The sequence below is a fragment of the Molossus molossus genome, unplaced genomic scaffold (genome assembly GCF_014108415.1).
Source record: "Molossus molossus isolate mMolMol1 unplaced genomic scaffold, mMolMol1.p scaffold_m16_p_3, whole genome shotgun sequence".
NCBI lineage: Eukaryota > Metazoa > Chordata > Mammalia > Chiroptera > Molossidae > Molossus > Molossus molossus.
The window spans coordinates 121,092,186-121,110,905 of record NW_023425366.1 but is presented as its reverse complement, the minus strand read 5'-3'; the positions used below and the strand labels follow the sequence as shown (position 1 = coordinate 121,110,905).

The window sequence follows — 18,720 nt, the reverse complement described above, 5'->3', positions numbered from 1 at the left end:
GGAGGAGATGCTGGGCCCCTTGGGACAGGCGAAGGGCAGCAGTTATGGAGAACCCACTGCGTGCCAGCCACTGCGGGCAGCCCGCGGCACACACCGGCTTATATAATCTGTCCAGCGAGACTGCATTTTATAGGAGTCGCCTATTACAGGAAGCCAGGGCTCAGAGAAGTGGCATGACTTACCCAAGATCACTTGGCCAATGTGTGTGGGCGTCCTGGGCAGGGGGTGGGGGCTGGGATTTGTTCCCTGTGCCATGTCAGTGGGTGGGCAGTCCCTTCCCGAGGGACTCTGAGTTAGAAAGCCCCAGCATCGGCTCTTGGTCAGTTCCACAGCTGCACCCCCTTTGCCCACTGAATCCAACATCCACAGGGGAAGGGCCCCATAGACAATGTTCCCATGAGTGTGTAATTTCTGTGCCTAAGATCATGACATCTGAATAATGGCTCTTGCAGAATTATGTTCCAAGAGGCAGGCACAGTACTAGCGGTTTAATTTTGAACTAATTTTGAACTTCTGCATTGCTTTTAAGTCTAACTCAGGAGGTAGGGTGCTTGGGAGGGTGGTGGGGGTACTGGCAGTCTGCTCTGTCCACTTCGGGCTCTGGGAGACCTGGGTGCCTGGCAGCGGCCTGAGGAGCCCTGAGCAGCTGAGAGTTTCATGAAGACAAGACATGTATCTGATTGAGAATCAAAGGCACATTCAGCGACAGCATAGAACCAGACCCTAGACACATCTGAGCCCCTCTCTGTGGGTGCGCGGAGCACCTTTGGAGGGCTCCTTCTCCCCACTGCACCCTGTTTGGTCCCATGAGGAATGGGCCAAAGGCCCCTTGGATATTTATTTTATTTTAATTTTATTTTTTTATCCTCATTCAAGGACATTCTTCCATTTTTTGTTCAGATAGAGTGGGAGGGAGGGAGGGGGAGAGAGAGAGAGAGAGACATCGACGTGAAAGGGACACACCCAGTGCCGCGATCCGCACGACCAACCAGGGCTGGGGACAAACTGCAACCGAGGTACGCGCCCTTAGCGGGAACCGAACCCGGGCCTCTCTAGACTGCAGGTCGACGCTCTAACCACTGAGCAAAACTGGCCAGGGCTTGGGTATTTATTTTAAATGTGAGAAGGAGCCCCTTTACACCAGGCCGACTCCCCTCTTACAGGGGTGAGCCTGCAGCCAGCCTTCTCTGAGAGTCTGAGAGACCCTCCTCCAGATGGGCACACCCCGGCGAAGTGTGGGCTCTCCTAACCTGACAATGCCCTTCTGACTGAGGGCTCAGAGCACTGCTCAAGGGACCCCTTTGTCTTGAAATGCAATTGTCCCGAAAAAATCATACTTTTGCCTTTTTTGAATAGAATTTTTGTCACATGCTTCACATCAGGTCACAACACACAGCAAGGGGTGCTTAGCACCAGGAGCAGCAGATCCAGCAAAACTCAGAAAATGTCGCTTTCCCTCCTGGTGAGGTATTCAGGTGACAGTTTTTCTCTCCCAACAACTCCTGTGGCTCCTATAGCTGAAGAGCCTGTGCTGGTCCTCACTCCTTGTGGGTTTGCTCCTGTCTCTCTACCAGCATTCTTTAGGGTTGTCTCCTGATCCTTGGTGCTGACACTATTTTATACTTACTGTATTCTGTTTGGGACAAGTCTGTGCTTTTGAGAAGGACTTTTGTCTTTGGTCAGGGCCGCAGGGGCCCAGCCATCCTCTTTGAATAATGGGTCTGTGCTCTCCTCCCAGTGCTCGGTGCCCTTTGTAGTCCCTTCTCTCTGCACCATGTTCTGAAGAACTCCCTCAGCTCCTCTTCCAATTCACCGATTCTCTCTCCAACTGTATCCAGACTGAATACAGTTTGTTTTTTTTTTTCCAAATGATTTTTCACACCCAAGAGTTGTAATTTTCTTTTTAAAAAAATTTTTTTTTTAATCCTCACTGGAGGACATTTTTCAATATTTTATTGAGATAGAGTGGGAGGAAGGAGAGAGAGAGAAACATCGACGTGAAAGGGACACATCGAGTGGCTACCACCCACACGACCCAACCAGGGCCAGGGACAAACTGCAACCGAGGTACATGCCCTTAGTGGGAACCGAACCCAGGTCTCTCCAGACCGCAGGCCAACCCTCTAACCGCTGAGCCAAACCGGCCAGGGCAAGAGTTGTAATTTTCAAAAAATATACACTTATTCATTTACTTCTTAAACAGAAGCCATATTTATTTCAATATTTTTATCTATGCCTTATTGAGGATCCTAAACATATTGAACATATCTTGGACGTGATTATTAAGTCAAAATATTATTATTTCACCTGAAATGAATCTGCCAGGCCCAACTTCCCCCTGTTGATTTCCTAGGTCATGATTCCTGGCATCCATTAGCCAAGTGAACTTGGACATTCTGGTGTGTTGCCCACGGGGGCAGAGGGTTTCTTTCTGTCTTGTCGATGTTATTTATTCTGGACTTGCCTTTCCCCCACCACTTGTCTACCAAATTTCAGTTGCCTCCACCTACTCAGGACTGGCAGCCGTTGGGCACACCCTCTGTTCTGAGATGACTTGGGAGCACTGTGGGTCAGCTGAGCAGGGCTCTAGGGGGCTGCTGGGCCTGAGTAACTCTGGCTGGGTCATCATGGCCCTTTCCAGCCCCATTCAGGACCTTGTCTGGGTCCCCTCTCCACTAACTCCCCATCTCCTGGGAGCCCAAGGCATCAGCGACACCCATATCCCCTTTCTCCCCTCCTTCTTGTCAACGGAGGTGTTTATTTTCTCTTCGGCAGCATCATTTTATGAACTATTTTAAACATACAGAAAAGTACAAAAACTCTGTAACAAATACATGCATGCCCATCAATTTGAACAGCCTATATGAATGTTTTCCCATCTTTGCCTCAGTGTTCCCTCCACAAAACCGCATGCACACAGCTGAAGTCCCCCCTTTCATCCCTTCTCCCCAAGCTGTCCCTTTTCACTCTCTCTCCAATGTCCGCTCTCCCTCTCTCCTGCTTTACACACACGTGCGTGCGCACACGTGCATTTCTTCCTGGCCGGCAGCACGGGCTATAATTGGCTGTAATTACTCTGTCCACTTTGCGTTCCCTTATTTATAATGTGTGTGTGGGTCCATCCTGCCTTTTCCAGCATGGTGCCCTCTGCCCGAGGCTCAAGGAATGCTGCCATTGCATGGAGGTGATGGACACCACCACAGAGCATTTAGAGTGTGTCCCCGCAGCTGTGATAACAGCACATGGTGCAGCGGTTACTCAGGTCATTCCTTGGCCCAGTGACATTCTTGCTACAGTGAATGGGCTGGCTGGCAGCTGTGGGCGGCAGGGCAACCAATTCCTCTCAGATCACACAGCTGAGGCTCTGCCAGGGTGACAAGGATGCGGCTTACCAGGGGACAGTGTTCCTGGGAGCCAGGTGGACACTGGCAAAGCCTCTGCAAGCCTGAGGCTGGCTCCTTGGCCACGTGAAAGGCCTGGCACCATCCTGATGGTTACAAGAGGCCATCCAGAGTGTGGTTTTGGCCCTGGCCGGTTTGGCTCAGCGGTTGGAGCGTCAGCCTGCAGACCAGAGAGTCCCAGGTTCGGTTCCCACTAGAGGCACATACCAAAAAACAAACAAACAAAAAACCAGAGTGGTTTTGGGGTCACCTAAAAGAGTGGGGTTCAGTAGGTGTTGCTGCACTTCCAGGAAGCATCAGTCGGGTGTAAGGGATTTGCCATGCCCGGCTGATATCTTGAAATGCTAATTAGTCCCCCTGTCCCTGAGGGTCCTGGAGAAGGTGACACCTGCCATTCTCAGTCCCTTACCTGTGAGGTGGGGGTAGTGATGCTGTAGTGAGACGGTGTTGGCCTGACTCGAGGTTGGCTGTGGCCAAAGGAGGGACTGTCCCGGGAAGTGGAGGATACAGGATGGGCAGGTCTCTGCAGGCCACAGCAGTATCAACAGACAGCATGTCAATGTCTCAGCTCATAGCAGCTGGCCCCCTGCTCCTTCCTCCCTGGGCTTGTTTTCCAAACAATTTGCTTAATGTGATTCCCAGCCAAGTTGAACATGAGTAATCGTGTTTACCCTAGACGTGGGGTAATCCTGCTCCTCCTGGGGTGGGCGGGGCCGGAGGAGGGGGGAAGTGCCTGGCTGTCCGATTAATCGCTCGCATCCTTCCCTCTTCTCATGCAGAGACGACAGTCCCCTGCCCTTGGTGGCGATGGAGCCTCTGTTCCCCATCTCCAGACCAGCCAGCTGGAATGCCTCGGCGGCGGCCACCAGCGGAGGCAGCGCGAACGGGACGATGGCAGGGCCGGCGCCCTCTCCAGGGGCCCGAGCAGTGGTGGTGCCGGTGCTCTACCTGCTGGTGTGCGCGGCGGGGCTGGGCGGCAACACACTGGTCATCTACGTGGTGCTGCGCCACAGCAAGATGAAGACTGTCACCAACATCTACATCCTCAACCTGGCGGTGGCCGACGTACTCCTCATGCTGGGGCTGCCCTTCCTGGCCACGCAGAACGCCATCTCCTACTGGCCCTTTGGCCCTGTGCTGTGCCGCCTGGTTATGACGCTGGATGGCATCAACCAGTTCACCAGCATCTTCTGCCTGACTGTCATGAGCGTGGACCGCTACCTGGCCGTCGTCCACCCCATCCGCTCCACGCGGTGGCGCCGCCCACGGGTGGCCAAGTTGGCCAGCGCTGCAGTCTGGGCCTTCTCACTGCTCATGTCCCTGCCACTGGTGGTCTTTGCGGACATCCAGGAGGGCTGGGACACCTGCAATCTCAGCTGGCCAGAGCCCGTGGGCCTGTGGGGCGCCGTCTTCATCATCTACACATCCGTTCTGGGCTTCTTCGGGCCACTGCTGGTCATCTGCCTGTGCTACCTGCTCATCGTGGTGAAGGTGAAGGCATCAGGCGTGCGCGTGGGCTCCACGGGGCGGCGCTCGGAGCGCAAGGTGACGCGCATGGTGGTGGTCGTGGTGCTGGTGTTCGTGGGCTGCTGGCTGCCCTTCTTCATCATCAACATCGTCAACCTGGCCATCGTCCTGCCTGAGGAGCCCACTGCCGCGGGCGCCTACTTCTTCGTGGTCATCCTGTCCTACGCCAACAGCTGTGCCAACCCTGTGCTCTATGGCTTCCTCTCTGACAACTTCCGCCAGAGCTTCCGGAAGGTTCTGTGCTTCCGAAATGGCTATGGTACTGAGGACGGGGACGCCACGGAGCCACGGCCAGACAAGAACAGCCGGCTACAGGAGGCCACGCTGGCCTCGCGCAGCCCAGAGGCCAACGGGCTCATGCAGACCAGCAGGTTGTGAGGGAGCTTTGGCGGCACCCAGCAGCCCTGCCCACCTGGTCTGGATCTCCCGCTGGGCCAAGCCCTTCCCTGAGAGTTGGGGACCTGCTGAGGTGCTCCCCAGCAGCCTGAATACTCTCTGCCGTGTGAGGGCAACTACCTGGGCGAGTCTGTGGGTGGTCTAGCAATGATGAGCTGCCACTTCCCTGTCTGTTATTTTTGTTTTTAATCCTCACCTGAGGACATTTTCCCATTTATCTTCAGATAGAGTGGGAGGGAGAGAGAGAGAACCATGATGTGAGAGGGACACATTGATTGGCTGCCTCCTGCATGACCCCAACCTGGACTGGGGACTGAACTATAACTGAGGTACGTGCCCTTGACCAGAATCAAACCCCTGACTCTTTGGTCCACGGGCCAATGCTCTAACCACTGAGCCAAACCAGCCAGGGCCCTCTGTCTGTTCTTGTTGCGCAGGCCCGGGCTACAGGGTCTTAGGGTGTCGGTGGGAGAGACCCAGGGGTCCCAGGCAATGGTCAGGGCTTCTTGACCCCCCGGTCCTGTCCCAGCCTGTGTCAGCCTCCCATGGCCATTAGTGTGAGCTGGTGACCGCCCACCCTGCCTCCACCCTCTTGTTACATGTGCCCCTACTCAGGTCAGCCCCAGACCCCGGTCAGCTTCAAGTGCTACACTGTGAAATGAAAGACTCCAAATGTGCTGGTTTCTGGCCTGTCTCCTGGCTCCCGGCACCGGGGAGCTTGTTGACTTTGGACATGGCAGGTGTGAAGAACAGGGGCTGCAAAGGCCCCTAGGGCCGTGAGAAAGGGTGACGGATGCCAGAGGAGACTCCAGCCACCGGCCCACCCCCTGCCGTGCATCGCCCTTCCTGCTGCCACAGCCCCCTAGTGGGGCAGCGAGGCCTGGACCTGGGTTCCGGGTGGGAGCGGGTGGGGAAGGCAGCAGTGCAGAGGGAAAGCGAGGAGCTGAGGTTGGGAGTGAACAGTCACCCCCAGGTTTCTGGGTTTGTGTGTGGGGGGGGCACAGGTGTCCAGAGAGGCTCAATGCAGGGGGCCTAGGTCACTGGGAGGGTCTGTCCTGGGGAGGGGGCCAGTGAGGACATGAGAACCCACAGCTATTTCTTCTGCTTTCAGCAAGGGCTTTGGGCTCAGGAGGGAGGGGAAGAAAGCAGAAGAGGAGAAATATCCAGACCGCCATGTAGGGAGCGGCCTCTAAGTGCAAATAGCAGCAGGCTTAAAAGGCTGTGTGGGCAGATGCGAATGCTAAGCCCCTGAGGAAGTCCGAGCTCCCCGCCCCCCCACTGGAGTGGTCTCGCCTGCCCTCCAGAAATACCAGCAATTCCCACCACCTCAGGCCCACCACTGAGTCCCAGAGAAGATGACTGCCGAACCTTGCTGGGGTCCTGGGTGCCACTGGCCTTTCTCCAACGCTGGAAGGAAAAGGACCAGGATGCAGGGACGGACTCAACCCGCAGACCCCCTGCCTGGGACGGCCCTGAGCAATGCCACCTCACTTGAACTTCCTCTGCCAGCCCAGAGCAGGACCCCAACCTCAGGAGGGCACAGGGAGCAGGAGGGGCCGTGCTGGGCAGGGGAAAGGCCAGTCTGCACCGCCTGGGCCTCACCACTGACCCCACCGACCCCAGACAGATCAAGCCCTGGAAACAGTGGTGTGATGAGGGCACTAGTGTTTGACAACCACTCTCCTGAATAAATTAGAGAATAAATGTTTGACTCTTTCCCAAAACAAATATTGTCCCTGGAGCCAAGAAGCCGGCGCAAATCGGAGCTCGTGGCTAGGAGGAGACAGGGTTGGGGGGGAAACACCCAGAAGAGTGACCAGTGGGTTCCTAGATGATCACAGAGTGGAAGGGGGAACAATAGGGCTAAGAGAATTGGTGAGCATTTGCCTGGGCACTAGACGGGGCAGCCCCTCTCACTTCCTGGGAGGGGCAGGATCTGGATTTGGCCTCAAAGGATGGGATGGGGAGGGGTCAGCTTCTTCAGTGGTTGGTGGGTGTGGGTAGTGGGTGGTTTGTTTGGGGCTCCTGTCCTTGGGCATGTGGGGACCTGTCTGCCTTGAGGAACCCAGGCTGAGTCTCCATCACTCCTGGGCTCAGTTCCAAGGAGCTGGGACGGCTCTTCCACGTGGGGCACACAGAGCCTGGGATTAGAGTCACTGGGACCAAGCTCACCCTCACCCACCCTAGGGACCAGCATCCTGGGGAGGGGTGGGTGCCCTGAAAGAAACTGAGGCCCATCCAATCTGCTGCCCCCCACCCCCACCCCTACGATCAGGCTACCCTTGGATCTGAATGCAAAGTGCACGCCCTCAGAATGGCTTTGGGAGTGAGCAGATGGCTCGGAAATCTTGCCCAAATCAATTTCTCCCAATTGATCCAGTTGCGCCAGCTCCCTCCCGAGGGCCATGCCAGCTGAGAGCACCCTTGTGCAGTGGACAGATGCTAGCAGCCCCTGATCTGTTCCTGCCTCAGAGGGGTGTGACTGTGTGCCTGTGTGCCTACACAGCTGTGCATGTGTACGCGCGCATGTGTGTGTGCGTGTGTGCACACACATGTGTGTGTGTGTGCGTGTGTGTGCGTGTGTGCCTGGGCCTGATGGACCCAATGGGTGGAGGAGTCTGGCATGCTCCAGGGGACTCTGGGCAGAAGCTGAGAAGAGGCTTGGCAAGTATGGGCAGTCCCTGACTCCGGGATGAGAGTGGGCTACTGAGTGGGAGGGATGAAGACCCTCTCCCAGGGCCTGTCAGGGGCAGAGCAGGAGTATCCTTGAAGCATGAGCCCGGGGGGCCAGTGGACCTGGCACGGTGGGCCTGAGGATGCAGCCTGGCCTGCCTGCTGCCCTCCCACACCCAGCACAGGCTGGGGACAACTGTGAAGGCCACAGAGCAACTGTACTGCTTGCAGGCCCTGGTCCCAGCCCTGAGTGGAGTGGGGGTGGCATACAGCACATACCCTCTGATGAGGGTGACCTGTTTTATGGGCTCTCTCTCTGCATCGATGGGTTTTATTGGCCAATGGGCTCCAGTGACTTCCACAATGACCTTGCTCAGGAAATCCGGCCCCCGGGGGCAGGATGAGGCTGTCTCTGGCATGGGGCGTAGGGGCAGGAGGGGTCTGTTTGCCTGGCAGGGCTGGGCACAGGGTGGGAGTGTGGTGTAATTGTAGCATGGCCGCACAGGCAGAGCAGGTGCTGTGTCCCCACAAGGAAGGAAACCAAGGTTGATCTGCTCTGGGGCTGATCGAGGCTGCGCTCCCAGCCCCACTCCCATTATCAGGAGCTATGTGGGGGTGCCCTGTGTGGGGTCCTGAGGAGGGGTTAGGAATGCCCACCCCTCAGGTGTCCTGGGGCAGGACAACAAGCAGAGAAAGGGGAGACATCAGGAAGGACTTAGCACAGGAACCAGGGGTCACAGAGATCTGTAATGTCCTTTAGGGGTGCCAGAGTGACTGAATGATACTGAAAACAGGATCTTCACTGGCCACTTACCAGGGCTCCTGCAGAGCATGGATCTCAGGGCTAGATGGAGATGGAGATGGACCTGGAGAGGCAGCTGCATCCATGACCCACCACCCCTCCTCCACCCTGGCTGCTGGGGGTCAAGGGGGCCTTCCCAAGCCCAACTCTGCCATCTCCCCTCCATCAAGGCCAAGGGCACCATCCTGCCCTATACAGATTGGCTGATGCCATGCTGGCTCCTGAGGGCTGGTCCAGCCACCACAGCTCTGAAGAGTATTTGTTGAATGAATAACTGAGTGGCATCAAATGATGGGGGTTCTGCCCAGATGGGAGCCTTACCTTGAAGGTCCTGGACTGCCCAGGAGCCTGAGGGTGGTGCCCCTCCCTGGCCCTCCCTGTGCCAGGCCCACCTTCAGCTCCTCCTTTAGGCTTTGTATCTGGGGTTGAGATGGCAGCTATGCATTTGCCAGATTTTCACTGATGGAGGTCTGAGGGCACCATTTGGGCACCTGGGTGGGTCCCAAATTTGGTGGGGCAGGGGCTCCACCTGAGCAAACCTCTCTCCCAATCCCTGCCTTGGGGGAGGGGCCCTTTCTCAGGGGATCTCTTCCTGCATATTTGCATACACAGGCAGTGCTGGGGAAGGGGCCCTTTCTCAGGGGATTTCTTCCTGCATATTTGCATACACAGGTAGTGCTGGGGGAGGGGCCCTTTCTCAGGGGATCTCTTCCTGCATATTTGCATACACAGGTAGTGCTGGGGGAGGGGCCCTTTCTCAGGGGATCCCTTCCTGCACATTTGCATACACAGGTAGTGCTGGGGGAGGGGCCCTTTCTCAGGGGATCCCTTCCTGCACATTTGCATACACAGGTAGTGCTGGGGGAGGGGCCCTTTCTCAGAGGATCTCTTTCTGTACATTTGCATACACAGGCAGGGCTGGGGGAGGGGCCCTTTCTCAGGGGATCTCTTTCTGTACATTTGCATACACAGGCAGTGTTGGGGGAGGGGCCCTTTCTCAGGGGATCTCTTTCTGTACATTTGCATACACAGGCAGGGCTAGGGGAGAAGTTATGGAGTGACTGCTAATGGGGTCCCAGGTTTCTGTGGGGATCAGAATATTCCAGACATAGGACTTCTAGTCAAGATGGCGGTGTAGGTAAACGCGTATCACCTCCTCCCACAACCACATCAAAATTACAACTAAACTACAACACAACCATCATTCAGAACCACCTGAAATCGAGCTGAATGGAAGTCCTATAACTACGAAATTAAAGAAGCAACCACATCGACACTGGTAGGAGGGGCAGTTTCGAATGGGCTGTTCCCACACCCACCTGTGGTGGTTAAAAATCAGGAGGGACACCTTGGCTGTGAAGGTCCTCCCTGAGGAGTGAGGGTCCCCATCCCACACCAGGCGCCCCGCTCAGGGTTCCGTGCCAGGAAGTGAAATCCCCATAACTTCTGGCTGTAAAACCAGCAGGAACTGAGGCTGAGGGAGGCTGCAGCTGCAGGAGCCCCAGGCCGCTCCTCTTAAAGGGCCCGCGCACGGACTTACTCCGACTCACTCCCTCTGAGCTCCAGCGTGGGGGAGGCAGCTTGAAAGGCACCAGAGACATACGGGGAAGAACTGAGTTGTTTGGTATCGGGTCGAGGGCTGGAGAGGACAGACGTGCTGGCGGAGGCCTTTGTTCCTTTGTTGAGCCCTTCCCTGGGGCGGCAGACAGTCGCCATATCTGGGACTCCAGCAACCTGGCTCACACTGGTAGCCCCGCCCTGGTGACTCCCTGAGGCCCCGCCCCACCCAACTTTTGGGCCCACCCAAGCTGTTTCCAAAGGCTTTACCATTGGATTGACCTGTTTTGGCTCCTGCTTCAGAGTTTCCTAAAATCTCTCAAACAAGCAGCATCTGGTCTCAACAAGCCCCATGCCTCTCATTAAGTGTCCCCAGGCCTGGCACTAGAAGCAGCCAGCCTTGGTTCACAACTTGGCTTTTCCTGGGCACCTCCAAGCCCAGCACAAGAAGCAGCCATCTGCAGATCACTTTGTAGCTTATGCTGGGCAGCCCCAGATAGAACACAGGCAGTGGATGACCTTGTGTGCTGGCATGTTTATAACCCCATAATTGATGATTGGTAAATTATTGTGCTGCTCCATAATTGATGATTGGGAAAGTCACTGTGTGCCCTCTAGCTGAAATTGTTTAGTCAAAATAACCTCAGTAAATTGGAATACTCCCTGAACCAATAAATTGTTGGGAGCTGGCTACATGTCTGATAGAGTCCACGGAGCCTGGAGGTCTTGAGTCAGAGACTCGACCTTCCCCACAATCTCAAGGAATTAGGCTTGCATTGTGTTTGTGCAGCTCAGGGCTAAGTGTGACCCAATGTACCTTGAAATACCTGAAATACCTGGGTGTTCCTGTTATCTGCAAGGCAAACTAGTTCTATACAGCACTGTTGTAGCCCTGGGCATTATATCAAGAAGACCCTATTTGCTGTAGGGTATAATAAAGCCTATCGGGGCTGAATCCGAAGACTCTGTCACGGGGTGTTCAGAATCAGACGCCGGCCGGCTAATAAACGGCTCTTATTTGGACTTTAATTCTCTAGTGGTCTTTCTTTGACTCTGTGGTGCCACAACATTTGGAGGCCCCAGGGCTGGTCTCTGAGAACTCGGGATCAGTCACTGGCCAGCTTTGCTCTCTATTTGGCTTTAATTTGGCTCTGGTGGCCTCTGAGTTCTCTCGTGCCACAACACTTGTCCCAGAACCAGCACACCCAGTGGACAGCTTCGGACCACATCGAAACACCACCACCCAACCACCTCCACAAGTGACACACTCAATGAGTGGACTCAGTGGATACCAGAGCTCTGAAGAAGTAAGTCTTGCTCCATGTGGTGGCCCCTACACGGCTGATCCTCCAAAGTAGTCAGAGACCAGTGGTCAGTGGGCACAGCCAGTCCTTGCAGCTGATCAGCCTGAGTAAATCCCTCCCATTGATGTGCCAACAGCAATCAAGACTCTATTACAACAGAAGAGTGCACAGTCCACACTAGGGGTACACCTCGAGGGCCCAACCGGGTAACCTACAGGACACCTACTACAACAGGCCATCCTAGGAAGCATGGGAGACATAGCAACTCTACCTAATACATAGAAACAGCCAAAATGAGGGCACAAAGAAATATGTCCCAAATGAAAGAAAAAACAAAACTCCAGGAAAAGAATTAAATAAAATGGAGATAAGCGATCAATCAGATGCAGAGTTCAAAACACAGGTTATAAGGTTGCTCATGGAACTTGGTGAGACCTTCAAGGAACTTAGTGAGAACATCAACAACATCAAACAGGACCAGTCAGAAATGAAGGATGCACTAACTGAAATAAAGAATAATTTACAGGGAATCAATAGTAGGGTAGGTAAAGCCAAGACACACCCCATTGATTTGGAATATAAGGAAGCAAAAAACTCCCAATCAAAACAGAAAAAAGAATCCCCCAAAAATGAGGATAGTGTAAGGAGCCTCTGGGACCACTTCACATCCTAGGGGTGCCAGAAAGAGAAGAGAGAGAACAAGAAATTGAAAACCTATTTGAAACAATAATGACAGAAAACTTCCCTAACTTGATGAAGGAAACAGACGTACAAGTCCAGGAAGCACAGAGAGTCCCAAATAAGATGAACCCAAGGAGGTCTACACCAAGACACATCATCATCAAAATGCCAAAGATTAAATACAAAGAGAGAATCTTAAAAACAGCAAGAGAAAAGCAATTCATTATCTACAAAGGAGCTCCCATAAGACTGTCAGCTGATTTCTCAAAAGAAACTTTGCAGGCCTGAAGGGAGTGGCAAGAGATATTTATTCAAGGTGATGAAAAGCAATGACCTACAACTAAGATTACTCTATTCTACAAAGCTATCATTTAGAATCGATGGACATATCAAGAGTTTCCCAGACAAGAAAAAGCTAAAGGAGTTCATCATCACCAAACCGTTATTATATGAAATGTTGAAGGGTCTTCTTGAAGGAGAACAAAAATATGAACAATAAAATGGCAATTAATACATATCTATCAACAATTAAATCTACAAACAAAATGAGCAAGCAGAACAGAAACAGACTCATAGATACAGAGAACTTTTTGTTGCTTGCCAGATGGATGGGGGCTGGGGGCTGGGTGAAAAAGATGAAGGAATTAAGAAGTACAAATTGGTTGTTAGACTGATGAACCTCAAAGGGAAGGGGGGAGGGAGGGCGAGATGAGATAAACCAAACAACTTCTATGCATATAATAACCAATGGACACCGACAATAGTGTGGGGAAGGCAGGAGACGGTGGGATTGGGGAGGAGGGGGTCAATGGGGAAATAAGTGGGGGAACATCTGTAACACATTTAAAAATAAAGAGGAGTTAAAAAAAAAAGAAAGAAAAAGAAAAGGAAAATAGAATATTCCAGACATAGATAGAGGTAGTCGTACCACATTGTGAAAGTGCAAAATGTCATTAAATTGTTCTTGAAAATAGTAAAATTCATGTTATAAGAATTTCACCTAAATTTTAAAAATGATGTTTTATTGGACTTCCACTAAATGAATAAACCTCATACAAATAAATTGGCTCCCAGGCAGTAGAGAAGAAGGTTGCAAGGCTGTCCCTGAATTCAAGTGTTTTCCCAGCTGTCTTCTCATGGCGCATGCACGTCCAGACGGCAGCGGAGTCGTGCACGGGACTTCCACTTGCTATGCTGATTGGGGTCAATTCCTCTATCTTCTAAGTGATCAGGGCAACAGCAGGCCTCATCGATTTCTGTGTCTGCCCTCTTGCCAAGGGTGCCTTTATCACTTTGCAGAGATGGTAATTTTGTCTCGTCTTGCCCCCCACCCCCAGTTCTCAGTCTTTTATTTCCTTGTTGTTTGTCAGTTTTTAGTAAATACACCTGGAGGGTGTGTGGGTGGAGCCCGCACTGCCTTCTCGTCCTGGAGTCCCGAGCAGTGTCCTCTGGGACGTTTCCTGGCATGTACTGAGGCTCACAGTGGGGTCTTGGCTGCGCTCAGGGCCTGTCTCCATGCTGGCCCTGATTCTCTGAGGACCTGGTGGCTTTGGCACTTGGAGGTTGTCAGGTACCCTTCTTGCCCTGACCCACTCTGCCCTCCTGAGTCAGCAGCTGGGAGCAGGGCCTGTCCCTCGAAGTTTGGCCCCGACGCCCCAGTGCCTACCTGTCCAGGCTGCTCTAACAGCTGGATTCACGCCACAAGGTTGGAAGGAGGTAGAGTGGCTGCCAGGCCTGCGGACTTCCCCTGCCCAGGGCAGCAGCCCCTCCCAGCCCTGCACTCTGGACCCCGCCGCAGAGCCCTCGGCAGCAGGCTGGCTGGAAAGAGCAGGGCCTTGTTTGGAGCTGGCAGACCAGGACTTCCCTCCTGGCCCCTCCTGGCCAGGCTGGCCCACAACACACAGGGGGTCTGGGGTTCCTGGTCAGGGCGGGAGGGAGTCCAGGGTCTAGGAGGACTGAGGGAGGCCGAGGTCCTTCCAATCCCCTGCAGACTACCCCACTCCTGTTCATGCTCCTTTATCTCTACAGAAGAACCTTCTCTGCCACCCTGTCCCCCATCAGCCCTCGCTCCTGATGCGCCGCCCACAGGTTGCCAAGCACCCTGGGCGTTTAGGCTGTTCCAGCCATAAAAGGACCCAGGCCAAAGGGCCAAAGTTCAGCCTGAAGCTCGGTCCAACTCAGCCCTTCCTGTCTCTAGCAGGACCATGGCTTCAGAAGCCCATGCTGTTCTGCCCCTCGTCCTTGGCTAAAGAAGCCCCTCCACCCCCGGTTTTGCATTTGCCTGCCATGTACTATGGTGGAACCTGGTCCAGCCTTGGGGTTCCCAGGTCAGGGGTCCCCTTTGAACCCCCTGAGGTGCTGGGTCTCGGCACAGACACTGGTCTGTCCTGACCTCCTTATCTGTGGCTTTTTCAAGGCAGGCTCCTGTTTTGTTTGAACCCAGGACCCAGCGTGCGATCTGGTTGGCACTGGAGGTTTGGAGACATAGCCCCACCCAGGTCTGCTTCCTGTGGAGCTGTGGGGCCTGAATGTGGGGCATGAGGGTTTCATACCTGGGACCCCAGGAGCCCCTACCCTCCTCACCCAGTGATGACCTGCGATGGGAGCCCCTGGGTCAGGCCCTCCCAGCCCTCAGGGGCCAGGTCATGAGTCTGCACAAGTGCCCACCTGCGGGGCAGGCTGTGGTGTGCTGAGCTGCACCCAATGCTCAGGAGGCTGCAGACCCTGCTTCAGGAAGGCAGCTGGCAGAGAGCCCTCCACTTTTAGACAGGCCTTGCATGGCCAGCAAAGGGGGCCCCTCCTCCCACTCATCCTCTGTCCAGGACGCAGTAAGGGGGGATAGTTCAGCTTGTGGAGTGCCAGCTCCCAGCACCACACACTTGGCGGTCTGCAGACCCCTGCCAGCCTCCATTTCTCCACCTGTCCTTTGTGACCATGTTCCCTCCCTCGGCTCTCTGCCCACCAGTGGGTGGGGAGGATCCTGGATCAACCTCAGCTCAAGGGTTGATGTTCCTGTGAGCTCTGTGGTGGCAGGGGAGGGCCACTGTGTTTCCGCTCTGTCCCCTCCCCAAGAGCAGGGACAGGAGGTGACTGTTTGTAAAATGGATGAGCGAGCTCCACCCTCTTCTTGCCTCCCCCTCCCCATCAGAGGATCATTGTCTTGCAAAGGGTCCCCAGCTCCAGGGCCAGATAGATATGGGGCTCATCTCATGATGAGCTGGGTCCTGGTGGGAAGGGTGAAGGACCAGCTAGGTTCAGCCCTCTGTGGGCCCTGGGCCCCAAAGGTGGACGAGGACTGCGGGAGTCCTGTGCCTGCCCAGCATCCAAGGCCCCAGGCCCGGTGCATCCTTGAGAGAGAGGGACCTGGAGCTCCCAGCAGCCACCCCCTTCCACCTCCTGCACCCCAGCTGGTGGTCTCTGGATCCTCCTTCTGTGAGGGCTCCGGCACCTCCTGTTCGGCCTGCCAGCCTGCAACTCCAGCCACCTCCCCATAGCTCAGGACCTCAGCCAGCTCACCAGGCGCTGGTGATTCCAGACGCTGCCAGAGCCCCGAAGGCCTCACTGTCCCAGAATCCTTGCTCAGGAGGGAGCAGCCACAGGAGGAGAGGCCAGGAGAGGCCCCGCAGAGGAGGCCGCAGTGAAAGGGTCAGAGGGGCTGAGCAGAAGGTTCGGAGTGGCCAGGGGACATGTGGCAGGAAAGAAACACTCAGAGGGGACTTTAGGGTGGGGCAGCCTGATGGCTCCAAACTGCCGGGCAGATGGGGGCCCCTGTGGAGTGAGCATAGCCGTGCTCCACCTACACCCTTGCCTGTGGGAGTGGGGTGTGACCTGTACACCGCCAGGGCCCAGCCTCAGCCACCTCTGCGTGTGAGGTGTGGGGCTTCCCCGGCCCCCACAGGCTCTGGGACACACCGAGGTATGGTCTTCCTCCATCATCAGCTCATTCCAGACAAACGAACGGATGCTGGGAGCCCCCGAAAATCAGCCCACCAGAGCTGGACTGCGTGTTCACATGGGGGCATGACTCTTGCTCCCCCCCCCCATTTGCTGCCCTCTAACACCATGAAATTTAGCACGTTTCCTGCTAGAATCAGCTCCGAGGGGCTAACGTCCGCATTTGACCCCTGGACTCCCCAGCGTCCAGCCCGGCACCCAGTAGGTACTTTGCAAATGTCTCCAAGGCAGTGGTGCTGGCACAGCCCTTTATAAGCAAACTATCGCGTGACCAGAAGGCAAACTCCATAGCGTGTAGAGATGCCCCACCCACCTGCCGCAAGCCACGCCCACGGTCTCCATCCCGAATTTTTTAGTGTGAACACTTGATCTGTACCCATCCCAACCACGCCAGGCCCCCGAGTGTCTTGCTCCTGCCACACCCCTCAGCTCAGGGTCTGCAGTTGTTCAGTCACTACAGTCATCGCTCAAAGGCCACTGGCATCTGTGAGGGCGAGTGCAGGCTCTGGTGTCTGGGGAGTGAGTGCCACCCAAGGCTGGTGGTGGCATGTGGACCTCTCTGAGGCAGCTAGAGCTCGGTGGCAGGCTTGACCAGGTGACCGCTGAAGGTGATGTAGAGGTCCCCATGCTCACCGTAGATGGCGTTGTCTCGGTCGCGCTGGAACATGCGCACCCAGACGGCATCCCTCGCGGCGAGCGGCAGCAGCAGGCTCTGGGTCTGCATGACGCTGCGCTCGCTGGGCTGCGCGTACAGCACAGCGGCGGCCTGCTGGTTGCGCATGATGTGCAGGTAGGTCTCCTTGTAATTCCAGGTGTGCACGGTGAGGCTCAGGAAGTACACACCAGGCACAGCGCAGAGGAAGTGGCCGGACACCAGGCTGAAGGCGCCATCCAGGTTCACCAGCTCCGTGTCAAAGGTGACAACCTGGAAAGCACCTGTGCTGTGCAGCCCTGCACGCCGGCCCACTGAGAAGGCCGCGTAGGCACGCTGGCACGGGGTGCCCGGCGGCCCCACCTGCCCCTTCTGGCCCTTCTGGCCCCGGAGGCCCAGGGAGCCTGGTGGGCCCTCCTTTCCGCGGCTTCCAGGGTGACCTCTGACCCCTATCTCACCCTTCTCACCTGCAGGGGAGAGAGCAAAAGCCTCTGGTCAAAGCTTGGGATCCATTTGCTGGCCACGTGGTCTTGTGAATGACTTTCCTGAACCTCAGTCTGTTCATCTATAAGATGGGTGCTAACCCACCCCTCACCCAGGGCAATGAGAAGCCACACCCCAAACTTGTGGCTATTCTGGGGCCTGTACAGATTATCAAGTGGGGAGGTGGGACAGTGGGAACTACGGTGGGACAGTGGGAATGACGGAGGTCCAGGCAGCTGCCAAGGGAAGGGTCTGAATTGGACTGGAGGGTTGGTACCCAAGCCCAACTTTCTTGTGGCTTGCTGTCCAGCCCCAGGGTGATGCCCTCCTGAGCTCAACCTCTCATGCCTTCTCCCAAGGGAGACCTAGTCCTCCTCCCCCCCATGGGTGCTGGGCCTGGGGGGCCAATGCAGGGTGGATGAGCAATGCCTTCTCCCAAGGGAGACCTAGTCCTCCCCCCCCATGGGTGCTGGGCCTGGGGGGGCCAATGCAGGGTGGATGAGCAAATTGAAGGGACCCTCAGGTGCCCCTCTGTTCACAGCCCCCTCTCCAGGCCACCTTGCTTCTTGCTTGAGCGGGAGGCTGGCGGCTGACAGCCTTTGCAAGGATTTCGGAAGCAAAGAGCCACTGCTCATTGTGTCCCCGGGGCCCCGGGGCCTTCCCAGAACCACTCTGCTGAGTCAGGCCTCGGAGCTTGGTCTGCTCTCCTGCCCCTTCTTTCCTAGCCTCTCGGTGTGGGTGTCCCTGTGGGGGCAGGGGCCAGGGTGGGGCCACCTCACCGTGACACTCACCTTTGAGGATTGAGATGTCAATGATGGGCCGCACGTAGGGCAGCTGTCCCCACATCTCCCCTTCACTCTCAGGGGGGTATGAGCCAGGGGCCGTTGGGGACCAGGCCGGGCGGCAGCAGCGCACACACGGCTGCTGGGGCAGCCCCAGGCTGGGCCAGGCCCCTGCGGGCAGCACGAGGAGGAGCAGGAGGAGCAGGAGGGCAGGGGTTGCCATCTGGGCCAGAGCCTAGGAGAGGGGAGGGAGGGAGGGGTCTGAGAAGGAGATGCCCCACTGAGCCCCCAGACCCCACAGCAGTTGGCTGTTGCCCCCTTGTCTGGGGAACCAGCAGATGGCACCTGTCTAGGGTACACAGTTGGGGGTCCTCGAGGTGCCACAGTGGGCAGGGCCAGAGCCCCATCCTGCACCAGACAGACCTGGCATGCTCTTCTCAGATTCTAAGCCCCACCGTGACAGACATCACTAATGGATCCCCACACTCTTTCACCCAGGCCTGGATGT

The 18,720-nt window shown here is 55.7% G+C and overlaps 2 protein-coding genes across 2 annotated transcripts; one reads left to right on the top strand and one right to left on the bottom strand.

The window, feature by feature from the left end:
* The first annotated feature begins 4,208 nt into the window (after positions 1 to 4,208).
* On the top strand, positions 4,209 to 5,306 carry SSTR5 (somatostatin receptor 5). The gene has a single exon (XM_036280718.1). It carries the CDS (start codon positions 4,209 to 4,211, stop codon positions 5,304 to 5,306), a length of 1,098 nt encoding a protein of 365 aa, XP_036136611.1.
* Positions 5,307 to 16,863: 11,557 nt separating this feature from the next.
* On the bottom strand, positions 16,864 to 18,435 carry C1QTNF8 (C1q and TNF related 8). The gene is made up of 2 exons (XM_036278547.1): positions 18,222 to 18,435; positions 16,864 to 17,414 (listed from the first exon to the last, which is right to left on the bottom strand). The coding sequence occupies exons 1-2, from the start codon at positions 18,433 to 18,435 to the stop codon at positions 16,864 to 16,866; spliced, it is 765 nt and encodes a 254-aa protein (XP_036134440.1).
* Between the last annotated feature and the right edge of the window lie 285 nt (positions 18,436 to 18,720).

What these genes read in the sequence shown, in the direction of transcription:
- SSTR5 (XM_036280718.1), top strand. Translation starts at nt 4,209, where the DNA reads ATGGAGCCTCTGTTCCCCATCTCCAGACCAGCCAGCTGGAATGCCTCG.
- C1QTNF8 (XM_036278547.1), bottom strand. Translation starts at nt 18,435, where the DNA reads ATGGCAACCCCTGCCCTCCTGCTCCTCCTGCTCCTCCTCGTGCTGCCC. An exon ending in TGACATCTCAATCCTCAAAG is followed by an intron (nt 17,415 to 18,221) that starts GTGAGTGTCACG and finishes TCTCCCCTGCAG; the next exon opens with GTGAGAAGGGTGAGATAGGG.